This window comes from Papaver somniferum, unplaced genomic scaffold, assembly GCF_003573695.1.
Source record: "Papaver somniferum cultivar HN1 unplaced genomic scaffold, ASM357369v1 unplaced-scaffold_16, whole genome shotgun sequence".
NCBI classification, from domain to species: domain Eukaryota; kingdom Viridiplantae; phylum Streptophyta; class Magnoliopsida; order Ranunculales; family Papaveraceae; genus Papaver; species Papaver somniferum.
The window spans coordinates 545,496-568,044 of record NW_020625486.1 but is presented as its reverse complement, the minus strand read 5'-3'; the positions used below and the strand labels follow the sequence as shown (position 1 = coordinate 568,044).

General features: G+C 36.3%; 1 protein-coding gene across 1 annotated transcript; it reads right to left on the bottom strand.

The window, feature by feature from the left end:
• Nucleotides 1-1,243: 1,243 nt before the first annotated feature.
• Nucleotides 1,244-2,167, bottom strand: LOC113337378. Its single transcript, XM_026583070.1, has one exon. It carries the CDS (start codon nucleotides 2,165-2,167, stop codon nucleotides 1,244-1,246), a length of 924 nt encoding a protein of 307 aa, XP_026438855.1.
• Between the last annotated feature and the right edge of the window lie 20,382 nt (nucleotides 2,168-22,549).

Genomic DNA, 22,549 nt, shown 5'->3' with positions numbered 1-22,549 from the left:
GTGACGGAATTGGAGGTTGCTTATGGGTACTCCAGCCACCCCTAAATATCTAATTATCATCCGAATTTTTTTTTTATTTGTAATTTTGAATTTTTCTTAATAGCCTCCCTGGAAATTTAATGGTTAGCCATAATGTTATTTTAGCCCACCTAGACTTTCAGTCCTGCTTCCTTCACTAGTGGTTGACCAAATGGAATATAAGTTATGATTTTTTCTTTCCTAACACCGAGAGGTTCACTTGACTGAGTTGTGGGAAAAACTTATTTCCTAACACCAAGGTATGATGTGTTAACTGTAATGACCTGACCCTCTACAATATTGTCTCCACTTAGCCACGACGGTTATTCACCAGTGTGGGACTTTTAAGGGCACTACTGCGGATATCCGACAGAAGCTTCCCGAGAGGTCACCTATCTCGTGACTACTATCGGACAAGCACGCTTAACTGAGAAGTTTTTTCCACAACTCAGTCAAGTGTACCCATCAGGCCTCGGTGTTAGGAAAGCACAAATCATTACCTATATTCCATTCGACGAACCCTACCTGCCGAATAAGGGTATTATAATACCAGCACCTTAAATTGGAGCTTTCCAAGGCTCAAGAATATATTCATGCCCAGATCTCCGACGTTCCCTGCCCCCTCATGAGACAAGCATCTAGATGAACCCTGTCCAGCGTACCTTCTCACCTTCAGGAGATGACTCGTCATCGGAACTGATACCATTTGTAATTACCCAATCCTTCACCAATACTGTCCCCACTTAGCCGTGACGGTTATTCTCCAATGTGGAGTTTTCAACGGGCATCGCTATGGTAACCCAGAGAAACTTCCCGGATGGTCACCCATCCCTGGATTACTCGCGCCCGAACACGCTTATCTATAGAGTTTTCTGCCAAATCTGAAGCCAATTATGCTGAAAAGGCCCCAGTATAATGTAGATGTTCCTTGCCTCTTGTGAGACCAACTAGTATCTAGCTCAATGTCCTAGCATACTCTCCCATCCGAGAACAAGCGACCCACCCCTAGTTGTATCTCAACTTACCCATTGCGGTTATCCACCAGTGTGGGATTTTTAACGGAATTCTTGCGGATATCCGGCAGCAGCTTTCCGAGAATTCACCCATCCCGTGACTATTCTTGGCCAAGCACGCTTAACTGAATAACTTTCCCCACAACTCAAGTCAATTGAACCATCAGGCCTCGGTGTTCGGAAAAGTCAAACCATTACCTGAATAGCTTCCACTAATTCAACTCCAACAACTTCCATGCATATCTGTAAAAGCATCCAGGATATCCATCTGGACCAGGAGCACCATTAGCATCCATTGCAAAAACTGCATCTTTTATTTCAACTGATGAAGGTATATCATCTAAGAAGAAATTATCTTCCTCACTCAACACTTTAGGAATGACTTCAAAAATATTCTCTGCAAACTCTATGCTCCCTGCCTCAAATTTATTTTCATAATGTGTAACCAAAATATCAAAAATTTGGTTTTGTTCAATTACTAAAGTACCATCTGCATTTTCCAACTCAAATATATTATTTTGAGTCTTCCTTATTCTCGTACATGTGTGGAAAAAGGCAGTATTAGCACCACCTTCCTTAACCCATTTCACTCTTGATTTAGCTCTCATCAACTCATTGTATTGTTTAGAAACAATTTCTTGTTTTCCTCTTGCAGTCACCAGATTATTAAGTAATTCGATGTTTTCAGGGTCTACATTGGACAACAAAGTTGTAGACAATACTTCCTCATCATCTTGCTTCAATTTGATTCTCAAGTCACCAAACACCTCACAGTTCCACTTTTTAAGTACATGTTTCAATCTTTTCAATTTATTGAGAAATATAACAGCATGATTACCAGAACATTCCTCTATCCATGACTCTGCTATTACTTTTAGAAAATCAGGATGAGTAGTCCAAACTGAATGATACCTGAAAGTAATATTTCTTGGTTTCTCTAAGTTAACCACCCCACCCAATAATGCACCATGATCTGAAATACATCTAACTCCACCTATATAACACCAAGCTTCATACAACTCTAACCATTTTGTATTGTAAAAAGCCTTATCAAGATCGTAGAGAATTCTCTTCTTACCAGATCTTGAGGCTTGTAATAATTTGCATGTTTCTAGATAATTTCTAAAATCCTTCATGGATACCAACAAAGGTTTTCTACCTCCAAAATTTTCTTCAGTACTTAATACCACACTAAAATCTCCAATTACCGGTCATGGTAAATTCATTTCATCAATTCCTCCCACAAATCTATCCTGTCAATTGTGAGACAAGCAGCATGAACACCAGTGATTAATACTTCTCCAATTTGAACAGTAATATCTTGTTTGGTAGATGAAATTACAGTTGGTCTAGGCAAAGAACTATGCCAAAATAACCAAATATTACCTTTAGAATCTTCACTAGAGTTATGAATGATCATCTGACACATCCCATGAAGTTTCAAACCCCTACTAACATTATTAGAAACTCTTATTTTGGGTTCAACTACCCATAAAAAATAATGATTACAATTATTAACTAAACTTCTCAATTTGTCTTTGGCTTCAATTCTTTTGAAGCCTCTGACATTCCAAATGATTACTCTCATTGAGATTGATTGATATGAAAAGTATTAGAACTCCCCACTCCTGCATTTGATTGACTGAAGGATTAGCTTGTTTTCTTGTTATAACATTAGGAATACCTTTAAAAGCTTTCCCTTTAATAGGTTTACTAATCATTTTAGGAAAAATCTGGTCCTGCTTTTCAGCTACATCTATCAATGCTTTGAAAAATTCTAGGAGACACAATACTCTTACCAGCAATATAACTTGTATTAACTTTTCTGAGTTTATTAATGGTAACTGTTACTTCCTTCCATCCTTCCAAAGATGCTCCACCAGAATTAATATTAGACAAAACTTGAATAGTTAATACTTCAGATGCTGTACTATTTGATACAACTGTTTCAGAATTAACTTGAGGTGTTACCATATTAGCTGGTTTTTTCCCCAAAGAAGACACACCAACAATGTTGTGTAAAGGCTGAATACAAGTTCCCACATCAATTAGTTTTCCAACAGATAGTAAAGGAAACTCTTTAGGAGATTCTAGTACACCAGTAAAACCATTATGCTTACTGACTAGAGAAGTATTAATAGGATGAATTATATCATCAACATCCTCATTTTCACTTAGAATGTCTTCAATAATCATTGATGGACCCCCTTCCTTGCCATCTTTTGAAGAAAAACAAATATCAAATCCACCAGAATTATGTACTGAAACTTTCTATGGAGTGTATCTCCATTGCGGTTTTTGAATAATAGGTTTCTGACCACCTTGAAATTGATTCTTCCTTGTTAGTCTACACTCAGTTACCCAATGTCCTACTATCTTTCGATGACTACAAAATTTAGGTAACCTTGATGCTCTGATTTCTTTCTCAAATTTACAGTATTTTGATTCAACCACAACTTTATTAGGAATAGGTTTTTATAAATGAATCTCTACCAGAATACAGGCATAGTAACCAATCTCCTTCGTAGGAGTGGTTGGATCACACGAATTGGTGTACCAATTTCTCTGCCCATAGACATGAGAATATCTTCTTTCCAATACTCAATACTTAGCCCTGGAAAAATCATCCGCACAAAATTATTGGTAGATTTTTGTAACTCAGGTTAAAAATCTAACCGTCATAGATAAGTTTTGTATCCTCCTTATTCTCTAATTTGATAATGAAAAAACCCTTACCTATAGGAATAAATTGACATTTACCTGAAAAAGATCATTGATTCCTCAAACGTGATTCAACAGTTGTAATCTTCAATTTTACAAAATCCAGTCTTCCAATCAAACTAAACCTCCATTCATTTAAACTTTCATCAATAACCTCATCAGGGATGAACACTGATGAACTAGTAATATTCTTACCAAAAAATTCTGATTTTAAATTTTCTAAAATCTCATATTCAGGTCGAGAATTTGAGTTTTTCACCATTTTACTTCAGATTTCAGACATATTAATAACAAGCACTACCTTACAATTAAAACTGAAGAGATCGAAACCGAAAGTAATCACAACTAGCACCTAAATTAATGAAGAAGATTCACTGAAAACGAAAAGAAATTATAGAAAAAATCTCCGATTAAGTCGCCGAGTCGCAGAGCAGAACTCAGTCCGATTCCAGTATGATCTTCATCAGGAAGAAACTCGTCACAAATGTGACACTCTATTGATTGATCCAAGCTATCTGAAGTTAGATGATCTATCTGCTATCAGAATAAAAATCAGAAATTCCAAAGGTATTAATCATATCCCACGAGTAATAAAACTGATCACTGATTTGGATACCTTCACTGCTCAATCTTCATTGCCGATAAGCCTAAGTGGAGTTATCGGAACCCTAAAAATCATCCAATGGTCAAGTCAAAGCGAAAATCAGGAAATAAAAATCTTGAAGATAATACCAGAAAGGAAAGTAGCTTCTCCACCCACAAATCTCGCTCGTTAGTTGATCAATTCAAGATATGGTCATTATGGTGGATACTACGACATCTGACTTGCCAATCAAGAAATATTTTTTGAAATCTTATGAACAGAAAAAATCACATCATGGGTCCACAAAAAATCCAAGAAAAATGCAAGCCAAATCGAAAAGGAAGAAGCATCAACCATTGAGACAAGCTTGGATACCAACTCAGATGGAATCTATAACCCATTCACCAGCTGATGAAGCCACTGAAATGGACGTTGATGCACCATCTTCTTTCCACATTATTATTGAGGATTTTGATAATCCCTCCCCCATTAAACCAAAACATAAATCTTCACCCAACATATCAACAAAAACTACCCCATCACTCGTACCTTTCAACAAAAACACTTTTGTCCCATCAAACCTATCTCAAGATCAATCAGTCCAATAATCACCATTCTTGTTACCAATTATTTTCCACTCTTGTATACATCCAACCTAAAAAAACCACCCATTCTCAAAACACCTTCAAACATCATTACCCACTCCATACATATTCTAACACCCATCAAAAACCTATAAGTAAACTTCCCATTGCATCAACAACATATCAACAAATTCATGGTCCCAAACTGGATTATCACAGAAGTTCAGAGGCTATTTCAACTAGGAATTATACTTAGTGCAAGCTTTAGTGACATGCCTAACTATTCGAAGAAATTTCTAATGACTAAGATTTCTTTGGAGGGCCCTGTAGTTAAAAGTAATGCTCATAAACTACCTGCTCCAGCTATTGTGAAAGACTTTGTGGTTCAAACAATAATATATCTAGATGGAGTCTTTTCTGACTCTATCATGAACCGAAAAAAAAAGCTACTCCTCTTGGGGGTTTGGAGTATACGTTCATATCCTTTCTATATGGTGATAATTTTGAATTTGGTTCTTCAAGAATCACACACACTTATCCACCAGGTTTTGAGCCAATACTTGAAGAGATAACAGATGATACTTGTTCTCCTAGTCCTACTCCAAAAAGACTAGTGACATAATGTAAAAGACTAGATTTTGATCTTTCTCAAATTGGTTCTTTGGTGGTTCTGCTATTGATAAATGAGTTTACAAATTTTATCTTAGAATATAAGAGGGTTGTGTTGACCTAATAGAAGGATCATTGTAAATAAGATGATACAATTACATAATGCACCTATTATAATTTTACAAGAGACCAAGATGATGCATGGCTTTGACTATGACATTTTACAAATTTGTGGTCATGCAAATTATGGGTGGGATTTTCAACAGTCCATTGGGAATCCTGGTGGTATGATAACTCTTTGGAATAAAGATTTGGTGAAAGTATCACACTTTCTTGTGGATGATTACACACTATCAGTCTTATACAAAAACAAAGATGATAATTTTGAAAGGGTTCTTACCAATGTTTGTGGGACAAACAAACCACATGAAAGGAAGACTTTTTGGAAAGAATTAGATAATTGTTGCAGATAATGGAATCTTCCTTGGTGTCTGGGTGGTGATTTTAACACTATTACTAAATATGCTGAAAAGAAGGGGTGCACTAGGATCAAAAAAAGTATGAAGAGTTTCGACAAATCCATCTTAATACATAACCTTATTGTCCTTCCTCTCAAAGGTGTTATATTCACTTGCTCCAGTGACCAATCCAATCCTATCATGTCCATACTTGATAGATTCCTTATTTCACCTTCTTCTGAAAACCATTACCCCTTAGAGTCTCAGTTATCCAGGTCTTAGGCCAAACTCAAATCATATACCCATCCTTTTAGACATTTCTGATCCTTCTTGGGGACTAAGCCCTTTTATATTTGAAATTATGTGGTTCTTGGAAAATGGTTTCATTAAAATGCGGAAGAGTGGTGGTTATTTTTTTGTTTTGCAGGTACTCCTAGCACAATTCACTGGTGTAAGTTGAAGGCTCTCAAAGAAAATCCCAGAGTTTGGAATAGAGAAACTTTTGGTCATGCTACTTCTAAGATGAAGCACACTCTATCTGAAATACAAGCTCTTGATAGTTTAGCTAAAGAAGATCTTCTATCTGAAGTTCAATTAAACAAGAAATTTATTCTCAAAGTTGAGTTTGAAAAAGTAATTAAGATGGAGGAAGTTTCCTGGAAAATCATATCAAATACAACTTGGATAACATAATATGACAACACAAATTTCTTCATGAGCAAGAAAACTGCAAGAAGAAGTCACAATAGAGTTAAACAACTTAACATAGATGGAAAGCTGGAGGATGACATATCAAAATTATAAAAACACATTGTAGACTTCTACAAGAATCTTTTCAAGGAGGAAGAGATCATCAGACCTGAATTAGAGGGCATCAACTTTGATAGTATTACTGCAATAGAATCTGATATTATTGAGGCCAACTTTACTTAAGAAGACGTATTGCATTCTATAAAATATTTTGGAGAAGAAAAGGCGCCAGGTCCAGATGGATATCCTCTTTTGTTTTTCTCAAAATGCCGGAGTTTCTTAAAGACTGACATTATGAACACAGTGCAAGAATTCTATGATCAGGATATCATAGATGTGAAGCATAACTCAAATTGCATTGCTTTGGTTCAAAAAAAGATCATGTTGAATCTCTAAAATACTGCCGTCCCATATATTTACTCACTAGCACATACAAAATTATAGCTAAAATATTAGCTTCTAGATTGAAGATGTTGATGCCAAAGCTCATATCATATCTGTAGTTTGCATAAGTGGATGGGAGACAAATCTTTGATGGTATTTTAATTACAAACGAGCTTGTGGATTCAAGACTGAAATCTGGGTTATCTGGAATTGTCTGCAAGATTGATTTAGATAAAGCATTTGACAAAGTCAATTTGAGCTACCTAGAATCTGTCATGAAGAAGATGGGGTTTAGTACTCAACAATATCATTCTCAGTTCTAATAAATGGTTCTTCCTTTGGTTTTTTTGGTAGTACAAGAGGAGTTAGGAAAGGTTTCCCTATGTCACCTTTACTGTTCCATATTTCTATGGAGGGATTCTCCAGATACTTGGATAGAGCTGCAAATCTAAGTCTTAATGGTTTTTCAGTTGTGCAAGATGGAACTATGGTGAATCATTTGCACTATGCTGATGATACTATTTTGTTTGTGTATAGCAAGAAGGAGGAACTCACAAACCTATTTTCAATTCTACATTGTTTTGAGTTCATTGCAGGTCTGAAAGTAAACACCTCAAAAATCATATTAATTGCAATTGGCACAGTTCCAAATTTGAATGAGTGGGATGATGATTTTGGCTGCAAAACAGACACATTACCATTCATGTATCTTGGAATGCCATTAGGAGCTAAAGTTAACAACAACGAAATCTGGGACCCATCATTTAGAGGTTTTATTCAAGACTCTCTTTTTGGAATCAATGCTCTTTTTCCAAGGGAGGTAAATTAGCTCTTATAAAGCACATTCTTAGTTCTCTTCCAATTTATTATTTATCTCTTTTTAGAGCTCATGTCTCAATTATCAATATTAAGAGGAGAAACTTTCTTTGGGAACATAGTTCTTCTACCAGTAATTGCTCTCATCTGGTTAATTGGAATCAAATGATGGATTCTAGAGAAAAAAGGGGTTTAGGTGTTCTTAATGTTAGACTCATGAATCAGGATTTGTTAGACAACTGGTTTTGAAGGTTTGGAGTTGAGAAAACTCATCTGTGGTATAAGTTAATTGTTGAAAAATATGGTTACTCCTTCTCTTATTAGACTCCAGGTACGGTGTATTCTGTTCATGGGATTTCCCTCTGGAGAAATATAGTTGAAACAAGTACCCTTATAACAATAAATTATTCTATAAATGTACATTCTGGAAATATAGCTCAGCACAAATATTTCTTTTTGGCATGATAGATGGAGGGGAGAGGTATGTTTAATGAACTCTTTCAACATTTTATACAAGCTTGGCAGATTGAAGAATGGGAATACAGCTCAGCATATCACAGAAGATGTCTCTTGGAAGTTTGATTTCAGAATAATATTGTTAAACTATGAAGCAAATTATTTTGTTGCTCTACTGAACATCATATGTTCCACACCACCAACTCTTGATGCCCTTCTAGATACCATAAGATGATCTTTACAACAGGATGGTATTTTTTCAGTTAAGTCTTTATATGCGGAGCTGAATGGTAATGTTGGAGTTGATAACTTTCCATGTTCCTTACACCTAATGAGAATTGGTTTTGGGTTTTTCCAGGCTCAATGTTAAACCTAGCTAGAACATGGTTTAATAATCAGCTTTCTACAAATGGAAAAATAGTTTGGAAACTCATCCCAGCTACAGTTGTTTGGGTTCTCTGGAGGGAGCGTAATTGTAGATTTTTGAAGACAACTACTCTAACAAAATAGATGAAAAGTTATGCAATGAGGCAAAAACTCTGGTTCTTAGATGGACATCTGCTTTTAGAAATAGGATACGTTGGTGCTTAAATTAAGGTTTGATATTTGTTGTTGAAGAAATTGGATGGATGGGTTTGTGTTGGAATTATGTCTGGATCGATTTACAGGGAAGATTGTGATAGAAATTGGAAGGGTTTGAAGCAAGAAACTACAGTAAAGATGGGTTGCTACAGAGCTGAGCTGAAGTTGATTAATGGTGGACAAGTTATGGTTCGATTTTGAGGATTCAATGTTGTTGTGGTACTGTGATGCTGCTAATGGTACTGCAGAGCGGGTTCTGGTGGTGGCATGATATGTACTGGTGGTCTATGTTGATAGGATGGTCAAGGACTAAGATTAGGAAATCTAGTTGGTTAAGGAAACCAAGTACTTTTGTCCTAAGTATAGAAGCTTAAGAGGTTTGTTCTTAGAGCTAAGTTAGGAAACCCTATACTTGTAGGAAAGTATTCCTTGTTAAGGAATGTGTCCACTCCTATTGATGTGTATAAATAGCCATACAGAGACTAGAGATAAACACACCAGAACTAAGTAGGAGTTCTCTTCTTCTCTTCTAAAGGCTTTGTATATTCCAACCTATACGGTGATATATAAAATTGCTTATTCCTTCCCTAGGATTAAACCTTGTTAAATACTTGTTCTTCTTGTGTATGTAACTGTGTTCTTGGCGATATTGAGATACCTCGTAGTAGTGCAAACCTAATGCTTCCGCAGGCTTTGGCGCAACAATTGGTATCAGAGCAAGGAAACGCTCTTGGATACAGGTTACTCATATTGAAGTTGAAGTGAAGGTATTTTTTTTCTGAAGATTGCTTGAGGTAATACTAATCTCAAAGGTTCTGTTTTTTTTATTTGGTTGTTTAAGAACAATGGTTGACGGAGATGAACCAGTTGATCCGAAAGATCCTTTAGGAGAACATTCGGAGTCCACAAGTAAAGATAAAGAAACAAAAGAAGAAATACTTCATTCACATAGATCACAACTCAAGGTAGAAAAGTTTACAGGAACCAATAACTTTGGTTTATGGAGAACAGACGTAATGGATGCTCTTGTTCATCTTGACCTAAAAGAAGCTCTAGAAGGTCAGCCAATGGAGATGTCTGATAAGCAGTGGAACAAGATGAATAAATTATGTCTTGCTTCGATACGAGGGTGTTTAGCAACTGCAGTAACAGTTAATTATCAGCACGAGACTTCAGCTAAGGATCTCTGGGAAAATCTAGAGAAGGAATACCTTGTGAAAAACGTGGCCAATAGGATACATCTTAAAAGGAATTTGTATCGCTATAACATGAAGAGAGGTGCAACCTTAACCAAGCACCTAGATTCATATAATAAACTTCTTGCTGAGTTGGTTAACTACGATGAGAACATCAACGACGAGGAACAAGATTTGTGTTTGATAGACTCTCTTCCTGAAAAGTATGAACTAGTGATTAAAGCTTTAATGCACGGCAAGGATAAGATGACATACACTAAGGTCACTACAGCATTGCGTAGTGAGGAGTTCAGGAAGATGGATCGTGAAGACCTTACAAGTGAAGCTAATAGTTATTTGCTTTTTGTAAGAGGTCGTTCATCAGACAGGATAAAGAAGAATGGTGGTTATGGTAAAGGTAGAGGACGTTCAAAGAGTAAAATGCGACTGCAGAAAGATGAGTGTGCTTGGTGCCACGACTTTGGTCATTGGGCTAAGGATTGTACCAAGCGTAAGGCAAAAGAAGGAGATAATAGTAATACCGAGGTGAACATTGCTAAAGGTAATGAAGAATCAGATGATGCTTCTGATTTCTCGCTAACTGTGACACCATCAACTTGTACTATTACATATGGTACATGGGTATTAGATACTGAAGCAACGTATCATATATGTCCATATCGGGACTGGTTCTCAAGTTTTGAAGAGCTTGATGGGGAAGTACGTATGGGAAACAATCATACATGCAGGGTGATTAGGATTGGTAGTGTTCGTATCAAGATGCATGATGGTATGGTTAGAGAACTGAAGGAGGTCAGATTTGTACCTGCCATAAAGAAGAATCTGATTTCACTCAGAACTTTGGAAGCTAAGGGCTATAAGATAGTCGCTGAAAATGGTGTTCTAAAGGTAATCCTTGGATCTATGGTAATCATGAATGGCACACGTCATCATAACTTGTACTACTTGATTGGGAGTACAACAACATGGGATGTGTCTATTTCTGAACACATCGAGAGTGCAGCTACCGATAAGACAAAGCTATGGCACATGAGGCTTGCACATCCAGGTGAGAAGTCGTTGCATAGGTTGATTCAACAAGACTTGTTGAAAGGTGCTATTGCCTTCAAGTTAGCATTTTGTTAACATTGTGTTAAGGGCAAGAAAACAAGAATAAGCTTTGGCACAGCTATTCACAATACTAGTGGAGTTCTTGACTATGTTCACTCAGATGTTTGGGGTCCTTCCAAGAATGCATCATTAGGAGGGGAAAATCGGTTTGTGTCGCTCATTGATGATTATTCTAGGCTCGTATGGGTGTACATCATGAGGCATAAGGATGAATTCCTAGAAATCTTGGTGAGGTGGAAAAAGGCAACTGAGACTCAAACTGGCAGAAAGATCAAAGTACTACGTTCTGAAAATGGTGGAGAGTACAAGAGTGATCCATTATTGCAAGTATGTCAGAATGAGGGGATAAAGAGGCACTTCACAGTTAAGAAGACACCGCAACAAAATGGGTTAGCTGAACGCATGAATCGTACTTTGCTGGAGAAGGTACGATGTATGTTATCTAATGCTGGATTAGGTAAGACGTTTTGGGCTGAGGAAGTTACGTATGTGTGCTTCCTCATTAATAGGTTGCCATCAGCTGCATTAGAAGGTAAAACTCCTATGGAGAAATGGTTTGGTAAACTATCTTATGACTATGACTCAATTCATATCTTTGGTTGTCCTGCGTGGTATCATGTTAGTGAGAACAAGCTTGATAACTGTGCCATGAAATGAATCTTTGTGGGTATGAAGAATGGAGTAAAAGGGTTCAATATGTAGAATCCAGTTGAGAAGAAGATAGTCATGAGTAGAGATGTCACATTTGATGAGATGTCTATGGTAAAGTTTTGGGGTTCTCGGAAGCTGGAGAACAGAAGCACCAATACTAGTGAGCCTTTGCAGCAGGTGGAGATTGATGCAACTCCACCAATTACAGTTAAGTATGTATCTATTGAGAATACTTCTGAAGACATTGGGTCCACAAGAGAAGTATCTATTGAAGTTCAAAATGATAGTGACGTTGTTTAGGAAGAGGAACAAGAGTCAGTAGAAGATACAGAAGCTACGGTCACGGAAACCATAACAACCAGCAAACTAAGAAGATCAACCAGGAAGCCTGGTTGGATGAATGATTACATTACTTATGCATTACCAGTTATTGAAGATGGTACTCCTACTTCCTATTTAGAAGTTGTACGTAGTGCAGAGTGTAAAAAATGGGAAGGTGCAATACAGGACGAGATGGAGTCTCTTTACAAGAATGGCACGTGGATTCTTATGAATCTTCCGAACGGTAAGAAGGCCATAGGGTGCAAGTGGGTATATGCTAAGAAGGAAGGATCTTCGGTGAATCAAGTTCGCTACAAGGCAAGGTTAGTTGCAAAAGTTTATGCCCAAAGAGAAGGGATTGAATACAATGAGGTGTTCTCTCCAGTGGTAAAACACTCATCAATCTGTATTTTGTTGGCCTTGGTAGCACAATATGATATAGACCTAGTTCAACTAGATGTTAAGACGGCGTTCTTACATGGAGATCTAGAAGAAGAGATCTATATGACTCAGTCGAGTGGGTTCAAGGTTGCTGGAAAAGAAGATTGTGTATGTAAACTGAAGAGATCGTTGTACGGGCTAAAACAGTCTCCAAGAAAATGGTACAAGCGATTTGAGCAGTTTATGATAGGACAAACATACACAAGAAGTCACTATGACCATTGCGTATACTTTAAGAAGATACGTGATGGGTCTTTCATATATTTGCTCCTGTATGTCGATGATATGTTGATTGCATCGAATAACAAGAAAGAGATTGATAATTTGAAGAACAAGTTGTCATCTGAGTTTGAGATGAAAGATCTGGGAAAAGATAAGAAGATTCTTGGCATGGAGATTCAACGTGACCAAGAGAAGGGTAAAGTTTGTTTGTCTCAAAAGGCATATTTGAAGAAAGTGTTACAGAAGTTTGGTGTCTACGAAGGAACTAAATCTGTAAGTACTCCCCTTGCTGCTCATTTTAAGTTGAATGCTCATATGTCTCCCACTACTGAACAAGAGAAAAAGTATGTGGCCCAAGTCCCATATGATGAAGTTGTTGGTAGCTTGAAGTATACGATGGTATGTACAAGGCCGGATATTTCACATGCAGTTAGTATAGTCAGCCGTTATATGCATCGTCCTGGTAAGGGACATTGGCATGCGGTGAAATGGATTTTGAGGTATCTTTATGGTACGGTTAATGTTGGCTTGGAGTTTGTGAAGGATAGAAGTAACAATCAGTTGTGTGTTGGGTATGTGGATTCTGACAATGCTGGTGATTTGGACAAAAGACGTTCAACTACGGGTACGTATTTACCGTAGCAGGGGCACCAGTAAGTTGGAGATCAATCTTGCAGTATACTATGGAATTTTCAACTACGGAGGCAGAGTATATGGCAGTGACTGAAGCATTTAAAGAGGCTATATGGTTACAAGGTTTTCTAGATGATTTAGGAGTTGTGCAAGACCAACTGCCTGTGCATTGTTATAGTCTAAGTGCAATTTATTTGGCTAAGAATCAAGTGCATCATGCTAGAACCAAACATATAGATGTACAATTTCACTTAGTGAGAGAAATTTTGAAGAGGAAGACATTCTACTTGTGAAGATCAATACCAAAGACAATCCAGCTGATATGTTGACTAAAGTAGTATCTGGGATCAAGTTTCGATATTGTTTGAAATTGATCCACATCCTTCCATTTTTGTGAAAGGCCCTTTTTGGGGTAAAGGTTCTTACGAACCTGGTGGAGGTCTTCTAGCAAGGCCATTTAAGAGAACTACGGTTGGGTTTGATTCCTATTGAGATACGTAGGCAGCCAAAGATGGTTCAATCGACGTTGGAAGATGGAGGTGATTTTGTCTATTGATAGTCTCATGCATGAATGCATGATCCGAGGTGGAGAATTTTTGATAGGATGGTCAAGGACTAAGATTAGGAAATATAGTTGGTTAAGGAAACCAAGTACTTGTGTCCTAAGTATAGAAGCTTAAGAGGTTTGTTCTTAGAGCTAAGTTAGGAAACCCTATACTTGTAGGAAAGTATTCCCTTTTAAGGAATGTGTACACTCCTATTGATGTGTATAAATAGCCATAGAGAGAACTAGAAATAAACACACCAGAAACTAAGTAGGAGTTCTTTTCTTCTCTTCTAAACGCTTTGTATATTCCAACCTATACGGTGGTATATAAAATTTCTTATTCCTTTCCGAGTATTAAACCTCGTTAAATACTTGTTCTTCTTGTGTATGTGATTGTGTTCTTGGCTATATTGAGACACCTCGTAGTAGTGCAAACCTAACGCTTCCGCAGGGTTTGGCGCAACAGTCTATGCAGCTGAACTGAAGCAAGAGGCATTAGTGCGGATGCGGAGAAACAAACCAATTCAGGTGGTATGTGCAGAGAAAAGATCGAGCCTCTTAAAAGATTGTATCTACTAAAGGTTCTTCAAACCCTAGCTATAAGATTTAAAATCCTAAGTTTCTATTAAGCTTTTGAGTTTAGAGGTATTTGACTCACTAAAAATTTGTTGATACTGAAATTTATAAGGTTAAAATCGATGATTAGGAATATTTATTTTTCAGGTGGTGTGGTTTTTCTTTATGAAATATGCTCAACATTTTTCTTACAGACTCATACTCTCATGTCATCTCTTGGAAATCTCTTATAGGGTCGATGTAATCTTAGTTGTGCCATATTTCTGTTGCAGGGTTTCAATGGGGATGATCTTTGAAATAACTGCACTTAAGCTGGGATGTTTGCAATACGAGTTCAAATTTCCAATCCTCAGTGAACTACGTTATTATTTCTATGTTTGCAAGTGGCACCTGTGATTAGAGATGAAAATACCAACCCATTTCAGTTAGAAAGACTGAAACTAATACATATGCCCGTCATAGTTGTAAGTAAATCTCTTCTAAACAAGTACATAACAGCGTATTTGTTACTATTGCTTGGTTAAAGGTATTTATCACAGTCATCCAATATTTTACTTCGAAGCTTGGTCATACGAGCAAGAAGGATGGTGGCAAGTTGAAAATTTACAAATGTTGTGGTTGTTATTGTTGTTTTCTCTGTTGATACGTATTTTATGACTTTAACTTCCAAGAGATTGATGGAAATGTTGGCAGTGGTAGTGGTGTTGATTTACATGTTCAAAATCAGAGGAAGAGAAAGCGAATAACCCAAAGTAATACAAGAGGTCCTATTGATTTATATATGAGGACAGATCACAAGAAAACTCAAAAGGTCACCGTTGAAAGGAACTGTGCAGTGAAAGAGAAGTTATTAAAGACTGCATGGAAATGCATATCATCTTGGATGACTGAGAATTCAGTGGCATTTAATACCGTTCGTTGCCCAAGTTTCAAAGAAATGATCTTTGCAATTGGTGATTACGGGAAAGGTATTTTTTTCAAACCTTGTTTTCCTTGATGAACTAGTTCCTTGCTTGTTCCTTGATTGATGCTTGCTTATTCAGAACTAGTTGCTTGTTAAATGTGTGAATGATATAGCATGCTTCTTAGAAATATCATAACATCTGTGTTGTCTGGAATTGCATAATGTGTTGACTATTGCATAATATGCCGACTATTGCAGACTATTGCATAATGTGCTGACTTTTATGTTTTTTTTTGTTGATGTTAGCTATGCCCCCGATCTTACCATCAGATTCGTACCAATATTTTCAAGGACCGATTAGAAGAAATGAGGATGTTCGTTGATACTTTAGGGAACATTGGAAGAGGTTTGGATGTTCTATCATGTCAGATGGTTGGACGGATGGGAAAAAGAGACATCTTATTAACTTTTTGGTGAATTGTCCTAAAGGTTCAGTATTTTTGAAGTTTGTGGATGCCTCAGATAGAACCAATGATGTTGATTTCCTTCGTAAGCTTGTAAAGGAGGTAATTGTTGATGTTGGTGCAGAAAATGTGGTTCAGTTCATTACTGATAATGGTTCTAACTTCAAAAAGGCAGGGAAGGACTTAATGCTTGAATACCCACATATATTTTGGACTCCTTGTGGTGCTCATTGTGTTCAGTTGATGCTAGAAGAACTTGGTTCCAAGCTTCCAAGAATCAAGACATCCGTCATACTAGGTAAGAGACTAGTTACATATATTTATGCTCATTTCCAAGTATTGAGCTTAATGAGAGAGTTTACTGGTGCAGACTTACATAGGTATACAAAAACTAGATTTGCAACTCAATATTACACACTAGAGAGTCTTCAAAGGTATAAAACTCCTCTGCAAATGGTGTTTGTGAATGATAGGTGGGTAAAAACTAGGTTTGCAAGAGAAAATGTGGGAGTAAATGCACTTAAAATTGTTACAAGTATCAAATTTTGGGAAGATGTTGATTACTCTTGTAGGGTGCTAAAGCCTTTAGTTAAGGTAGTAAGATTAGTGGATATCGAACGCAAACCTACAATGCCTTCTTTTTATGAGGCAATGAGAATAGCAAGGGATCAACTTGAGAAGAATTTGGGTGAAAATAATGATACTTGGGTTATAGTTAAGGCTGTTTTTGATAAGAGATGGAAGAATAACTTTAATCATCCTCTACATTGTGCGGATTATTATCTAAATCCTTCCATATTCTATAAGATTCCAGCTCATTTGATGGATAATGGTCCAAAGTACATAGAAATCAAAAGGGGACTTCATACAGCTATGGAAAAGCTTATAACCAATGAAGATGAACTTGAGATGGCAACAACTGAATTGAGAATGTACAGCGATGCTTATGGAATCCTAGGAAGTCAGACTTGCAAAAAAAGAAGAGACAAAGATCAACCTCGTAAGTTTTCCTGTACTGTAAGTTTAAAATTTGGTTACGTTTGTGTTAAATAGGTTTGTATTGATTAGCTACTTTGTTCATGTTTATGACAGATGATTGGTGGATTACATATGGAGGAATCGATGTCCCAAACCTACAAAAATTTGCAATCAGGGTATTGAGTCTTACTTCTTCTGCTTCCCCATGTGAGCGAAACTGGAGTACATTTCAAAATGTGAGTCTTACTTGTTCTATCTTTACAGTTGCATTATGTTCTTTGCAAAGTCATAAATTTCAACAATGCATGAAACAACAATGTATGTTCTTATCACAACAAACTGGAATGCATGAAACAATCAGTTTAGCTATTTATTTTTTGTATTTCAGTTGCACACCAAGAAGCGGAATCGCATAAAACAACAAAAAATGAATGATAGTGTATTTATCCAATATAACAAGAAATTGCAGCGTCGTTATAAAGAAATTGCAGAATATAATGATGATGGGAAAGCTCGTGACCCTATTTTTCTTGATGAGCATGATGAAAATGATGAATGGTTGGATCCACAGACTTACATGACTTGGCTGTTAGAAGGTGATAATGTAACTTTGGATGATTTGCAAGATATTCTTGGCGAAAAAAGTCGTCCAGTTGATAGTAGAGGTGCATGTAGCTCTCGAAGCAAGTCTACTTACCCAACCGATTCTGAATATGATGGCTATGATACTGATCAATTGATGTTAGACACTGATAATGGACTACTTGATGGAGCTAATGGAGCTACTGAAGATGATGATATCTATTATTTAGAATAAAATTGTATTATCTCTGTTTAGTTACCATTTTAGTTTGTAAACTTTAAAGTTGGTGAAGTTACTCTCTTGTTTCCGGTTTGAACTTTAAACTTGTTTAATGATCCTTTTAAGTATTGAACTTTAAAGTTATTTAAGTTACTCTTTTGTTTTTTTTTTGATAAAATTGATGGTATCTATTATATTTTATCCGTAAATGTGTGGAGAAAATGTTTAATATAAAAGTATAGTCTCTAAATTTAGAACCGATATTATACCGATATTTCAACGATAATATCCCCGATATAAAATCGTACCAGTGTATCGGTCGCGGCCGAGATGAACCGATATCCGATATTAACTACATTGGGTAATACTAATTTCATGTAAATTTAACAAGGGTTAATTGAATACACTTGAGTATGTCTTCTGCAGCTCCACCAAAAGGAGAATCACGTGTACAATGAGTTGCGAAAGGTTGCATGGATTATCCTTATCTTCTGGCAAATATTATAGTTCTCTGTTTTATGTGTCATAGTGCACTTTGGGCACCATCCTAGAATTCAACACGGTGAGTCCCCCTTTTTCGCATTCGTGAGATCTGTTTTGCTTACATTTGAACACCTAACACCCTGTGGTTCTAACACAGCCCTTTAGCTTGACACAAAATTACAGCGTTTAAGTGGTGAACTGGATGGATTTTCCTAGCTAAGGCTGTTGTGACGCCATATGGTGTATTAAGTAGTCAAATGGATGGGTGCCTTAAAAAATATAGCTTTGTACAATAGCACACAATTGTACAGAAGCGCAATTGTATGTCTGTATTAAGTTAGTATCACAGATACTTCATCTATTCTCATGAATTAGAGTGACACAGTTTTGTGCTTGGTGATCCCACATGGATAGCATAGAGGCAATACAGTTTCTGTGATTTTAATTGGAAGCTCTTTAGTTTTCTCTTTATCACTAGAGTTTAAGCCCAATTTTGGACTGAAAAAGTCGGTTATGTAAAAAATCACACCAAACTAGATAAATCTTAATCGCGCTAGCTTCCATTGTTTTTTTGAATAGAAATATTTCATTACTTGATGGGTTTATAGAAAGTGAGTTATCTACAGCATTCTAAACACGGTTCTGTTAGCTTATTAATTTTCCTTCTCTTATTAAAAAGGTACTGGTGTGCATATGTATTTTGAATCTATTTTTTGTGGTTGTTTGAAGTTTGATCATGCAGGCTATTCTGATTCATTTGTCATGTATTGCATGATAGGTCCGGAAAAGGAATGGTTGTGCTAGCCGGGGTACGTAATCGCTAAAAATACTTTGTTTCATTTACGGCTTTGTTCCGCCAACTACAATAGATATTCATATTCCCATGTGTTGTTTTGCTCTCTTCACGACAGGTTAACGACTACTTTTGGTACACTATGTTGCTGCTAAAAATACTTGGTTTCATTCACAAATTGTAACCTTAGATTTGGTTAACCGGAAACAAAATCATTTATTGCCTCCAGGTCACACATATCTTTGTGGATTTGTGCCCTATTTGCTACTATCACAAAGGGTCCTCAACTGAATGGAAGAAACACCAGCGACCTTGATGTGATTTGAAATTCTTACAATCTTTTTTTATACTCATCAGTGATTTGAATAAGCACTGATGAGTGTTTTTAGTACTGAAATTTTTTAAAATTATGGTAAACCTGACCCTTAATGTGTGTTACAGGTCCACTGGATGTTTATTCCATTGATGTTGATTCCATTGACTGTGGCTGATTCCAGGGGTGTAGTCCAATTCAGTTAAGGTCAGGTGATGTAATTTGGTTAAGTTTAGTTTTAAAAGTAACATCAATGCGAGATGGGAGAAGGTAGCATATTACGAAAGCGTCTACGGACATGTATAACAGTAGTAGATCAAAGATATATTATTTTTAACTCTGTTTCGGATCAACACTTGAATTCTTGCATCACCCCAAGAGTTGTACAATGTCTTTTGTAGAGTTGTATCCACTCATAACTATATTTTTCCAATGTAGTGTTGTTGACAACTAAAAGTTTTGATAATTCACTTTCATATATGGCGTCGGCTGTTGTTTCCTGATAAAAATCTGCTTCCGTTAAGAAAGATATCTTCACGATTATCTATACATACCCTATTCTAATCTTCACTTATGCATACCCTTTTCGATCTCTTTTTAACAACTTCCTCTTTCCATATTTTCTTTCGATCTCTTTCTTTCTCGAGCAGCAACACTGATTAAAGTGAAATACATCATCATCTTCTCATACTGCGAAAGTCCGTGCAACATCTTTATTTTGTTTTTTTCAAATTTCAGTTGAACTTAAAGAACTCCACTAGGAAGAATCAGGCATAATCAACAATTGAAGAGCTTAATGTGAAAATACGAGAATGCAAAAGGTGAACAGTTATTTGCTCGGAAGTGGAAAACCCAATTACTCTTGATTTCAGACACATCAGTCTAAGTAATGCTTCATATAAGTTGATATCTAAAATTCTGGCTTCCATACTCAAACCTGTTTTAGATAAAATTATTGCGCCAAACCAATCAGCTTTTATCCCAAAAAAACAAATTGTGGGCAACATTAAAAAGCTCATGATGCTACATTCGATGCACACAAGTAAGTCTAAGAAGGATTTCTTGGCAATGAAATTGGACTTATCTAAAGCATTTGATAAGATGGATTGGCAGTTCATTGCGCATATGTTTAGGAATTTTGGATTCAGCGATAAATGGTACAGTTTGATTTATGAGTGTATATCAACAGTCAAATCAACTGTGTTACTTAATGGAATTCCAGGTATTCCATTTAATCCATCCAGGGGACTTAGGCAAGGAGACCCCTTATCTCCTTACCTGTTTATTACAACATTGGAGGGATTATGTAGATTATTTCCTAATGTTGATCTAAACAAGACTTTCTCAGGTATTCAACTGAACATGAATTGCCCAGTTATCTGACATTTGCTTTTCGTCAACGGCCGTTTTATATTATGTAAAGCGGATAAAACTGAAGTTAGAAATCTGTTGAAAATTTTAGATATTTTCGGTAATCTTCTGGACAGAATATAAATTATCACAAACCAGGGGTGTTTTTTAGCAAAAAGTGCACCATAAACACCTAAAGATATTATCTAGAACGTTAAGAGTGTAGAGAATTTCCAAAGATGAAAAATACCTAAGAATACCTCCGTTTTTTAATAGGAAAAAGGCGCTAAATTTTGAACCTTTACTTGAAAATGCTTACAAAACTTTACATGGATGGAAAGTTTTATCTCAAGCAGGACACATAGTTTTGATTAATTCAACTATTTTTGCATTCCTCTATTATTAGATGCAATGTTTTGAATTCCCATCAGCTGTATTAGACAGGTTTAATAAAATTCAACAGGATTTATGGTGGAATAAGAGTAATCCCAGAAAGGCTCGTTACCTAAAGGCTTGGTGTTCAATTTGTAAAACCAAAACATGTGAGGGTTTAGGAATACAATCCACATAAAATGAATGTATCATTATTGAGTAAGCTTCCTTGGAGGTTATTAAATAACCCTAATGATCCGTGGGTAAGGCTGTTTAAAGGAAAATATTTTCCGATAAATCACCCTTTTCATAAATCAAATTACTATAACGCTTCGTGGATTTGAACAAGTATAAGAAAAGGTTATGAATTATATAAAAAATAACAACATATAGGAAATTGGAAACGGGAGAAACATACATATTGCTAAGGATAATTGGATGCCAAACACATGGATTCTAAGTAACTGGCTGAATGAGGATTTAGTTTTTTTGTCGGATCTTATTGACAGTGAAGGTCATTGGAAAAATGGTCTCATTGACTCTGTGTTCGAGGTATCTACTAAAACTAAAGCAATATACATAAATACTCAGAACCAAAATAGATTATGATGGTTAGGCACAAAAGAGGGGGGAAGTCACTACTAAGTCAGCTTATAGAGTTTTAACTCATGAGGACAGTTTCAATAGGGATAAAATCTGGAATCTATATGGCACTTGAAAACCATGCCTAGAGTTACTTTGTTTGTCTGGAAAATGTTAGCGGATGTTTTACCATTGAAAGAAAAAATGATTGCTCATCTAAAACATGTAGAAGATGTTTGTGTTTTGTGCAATTCTGCATAAAAAGAAACATCTTCTCATCTTTTTACATCATGCAATTTTACACGAGCTGTGTGGTTTCGGATTGGAATTTCTATGCCAAGATATAATGGTGATTTTTACAATCGGATAAAATCTTGGTTTACAACGGAATTATGGGAGTGGAAGGAAATTTTTAGCATTATATGTTGGAAGATTTGGGATCATATGAATGCTATTAACTTCAATAGAGCTAAGTCTAACCCGATGGAATGCATAAAAGATATTCAGTCTTTCATAGAGGAATGGAAAAGATCTTCAGATATAACAGTTTCTAAAAGGAAAATTCATGCACACCAAGGACAACAAAATAAGGAAAATATTATAGAGTTGAAACATGAAATTTTCTTTGTCGATGCTTCGTCCGATGAAAATGATGGTTATTATGGGATTTGGATAATTTTCTGGCTATAGAATTCGATTGCTGATATTTGTTTCTTTTCAGGATACACATCAGGATCAGCAGGAGCAAAAGCCTTAGCAATTCAATACACAATCACATGGACGCAGAAGCTGAAGTTAAATAATATAGGTGCAAGGACATACTGTAAGGATGTGGTA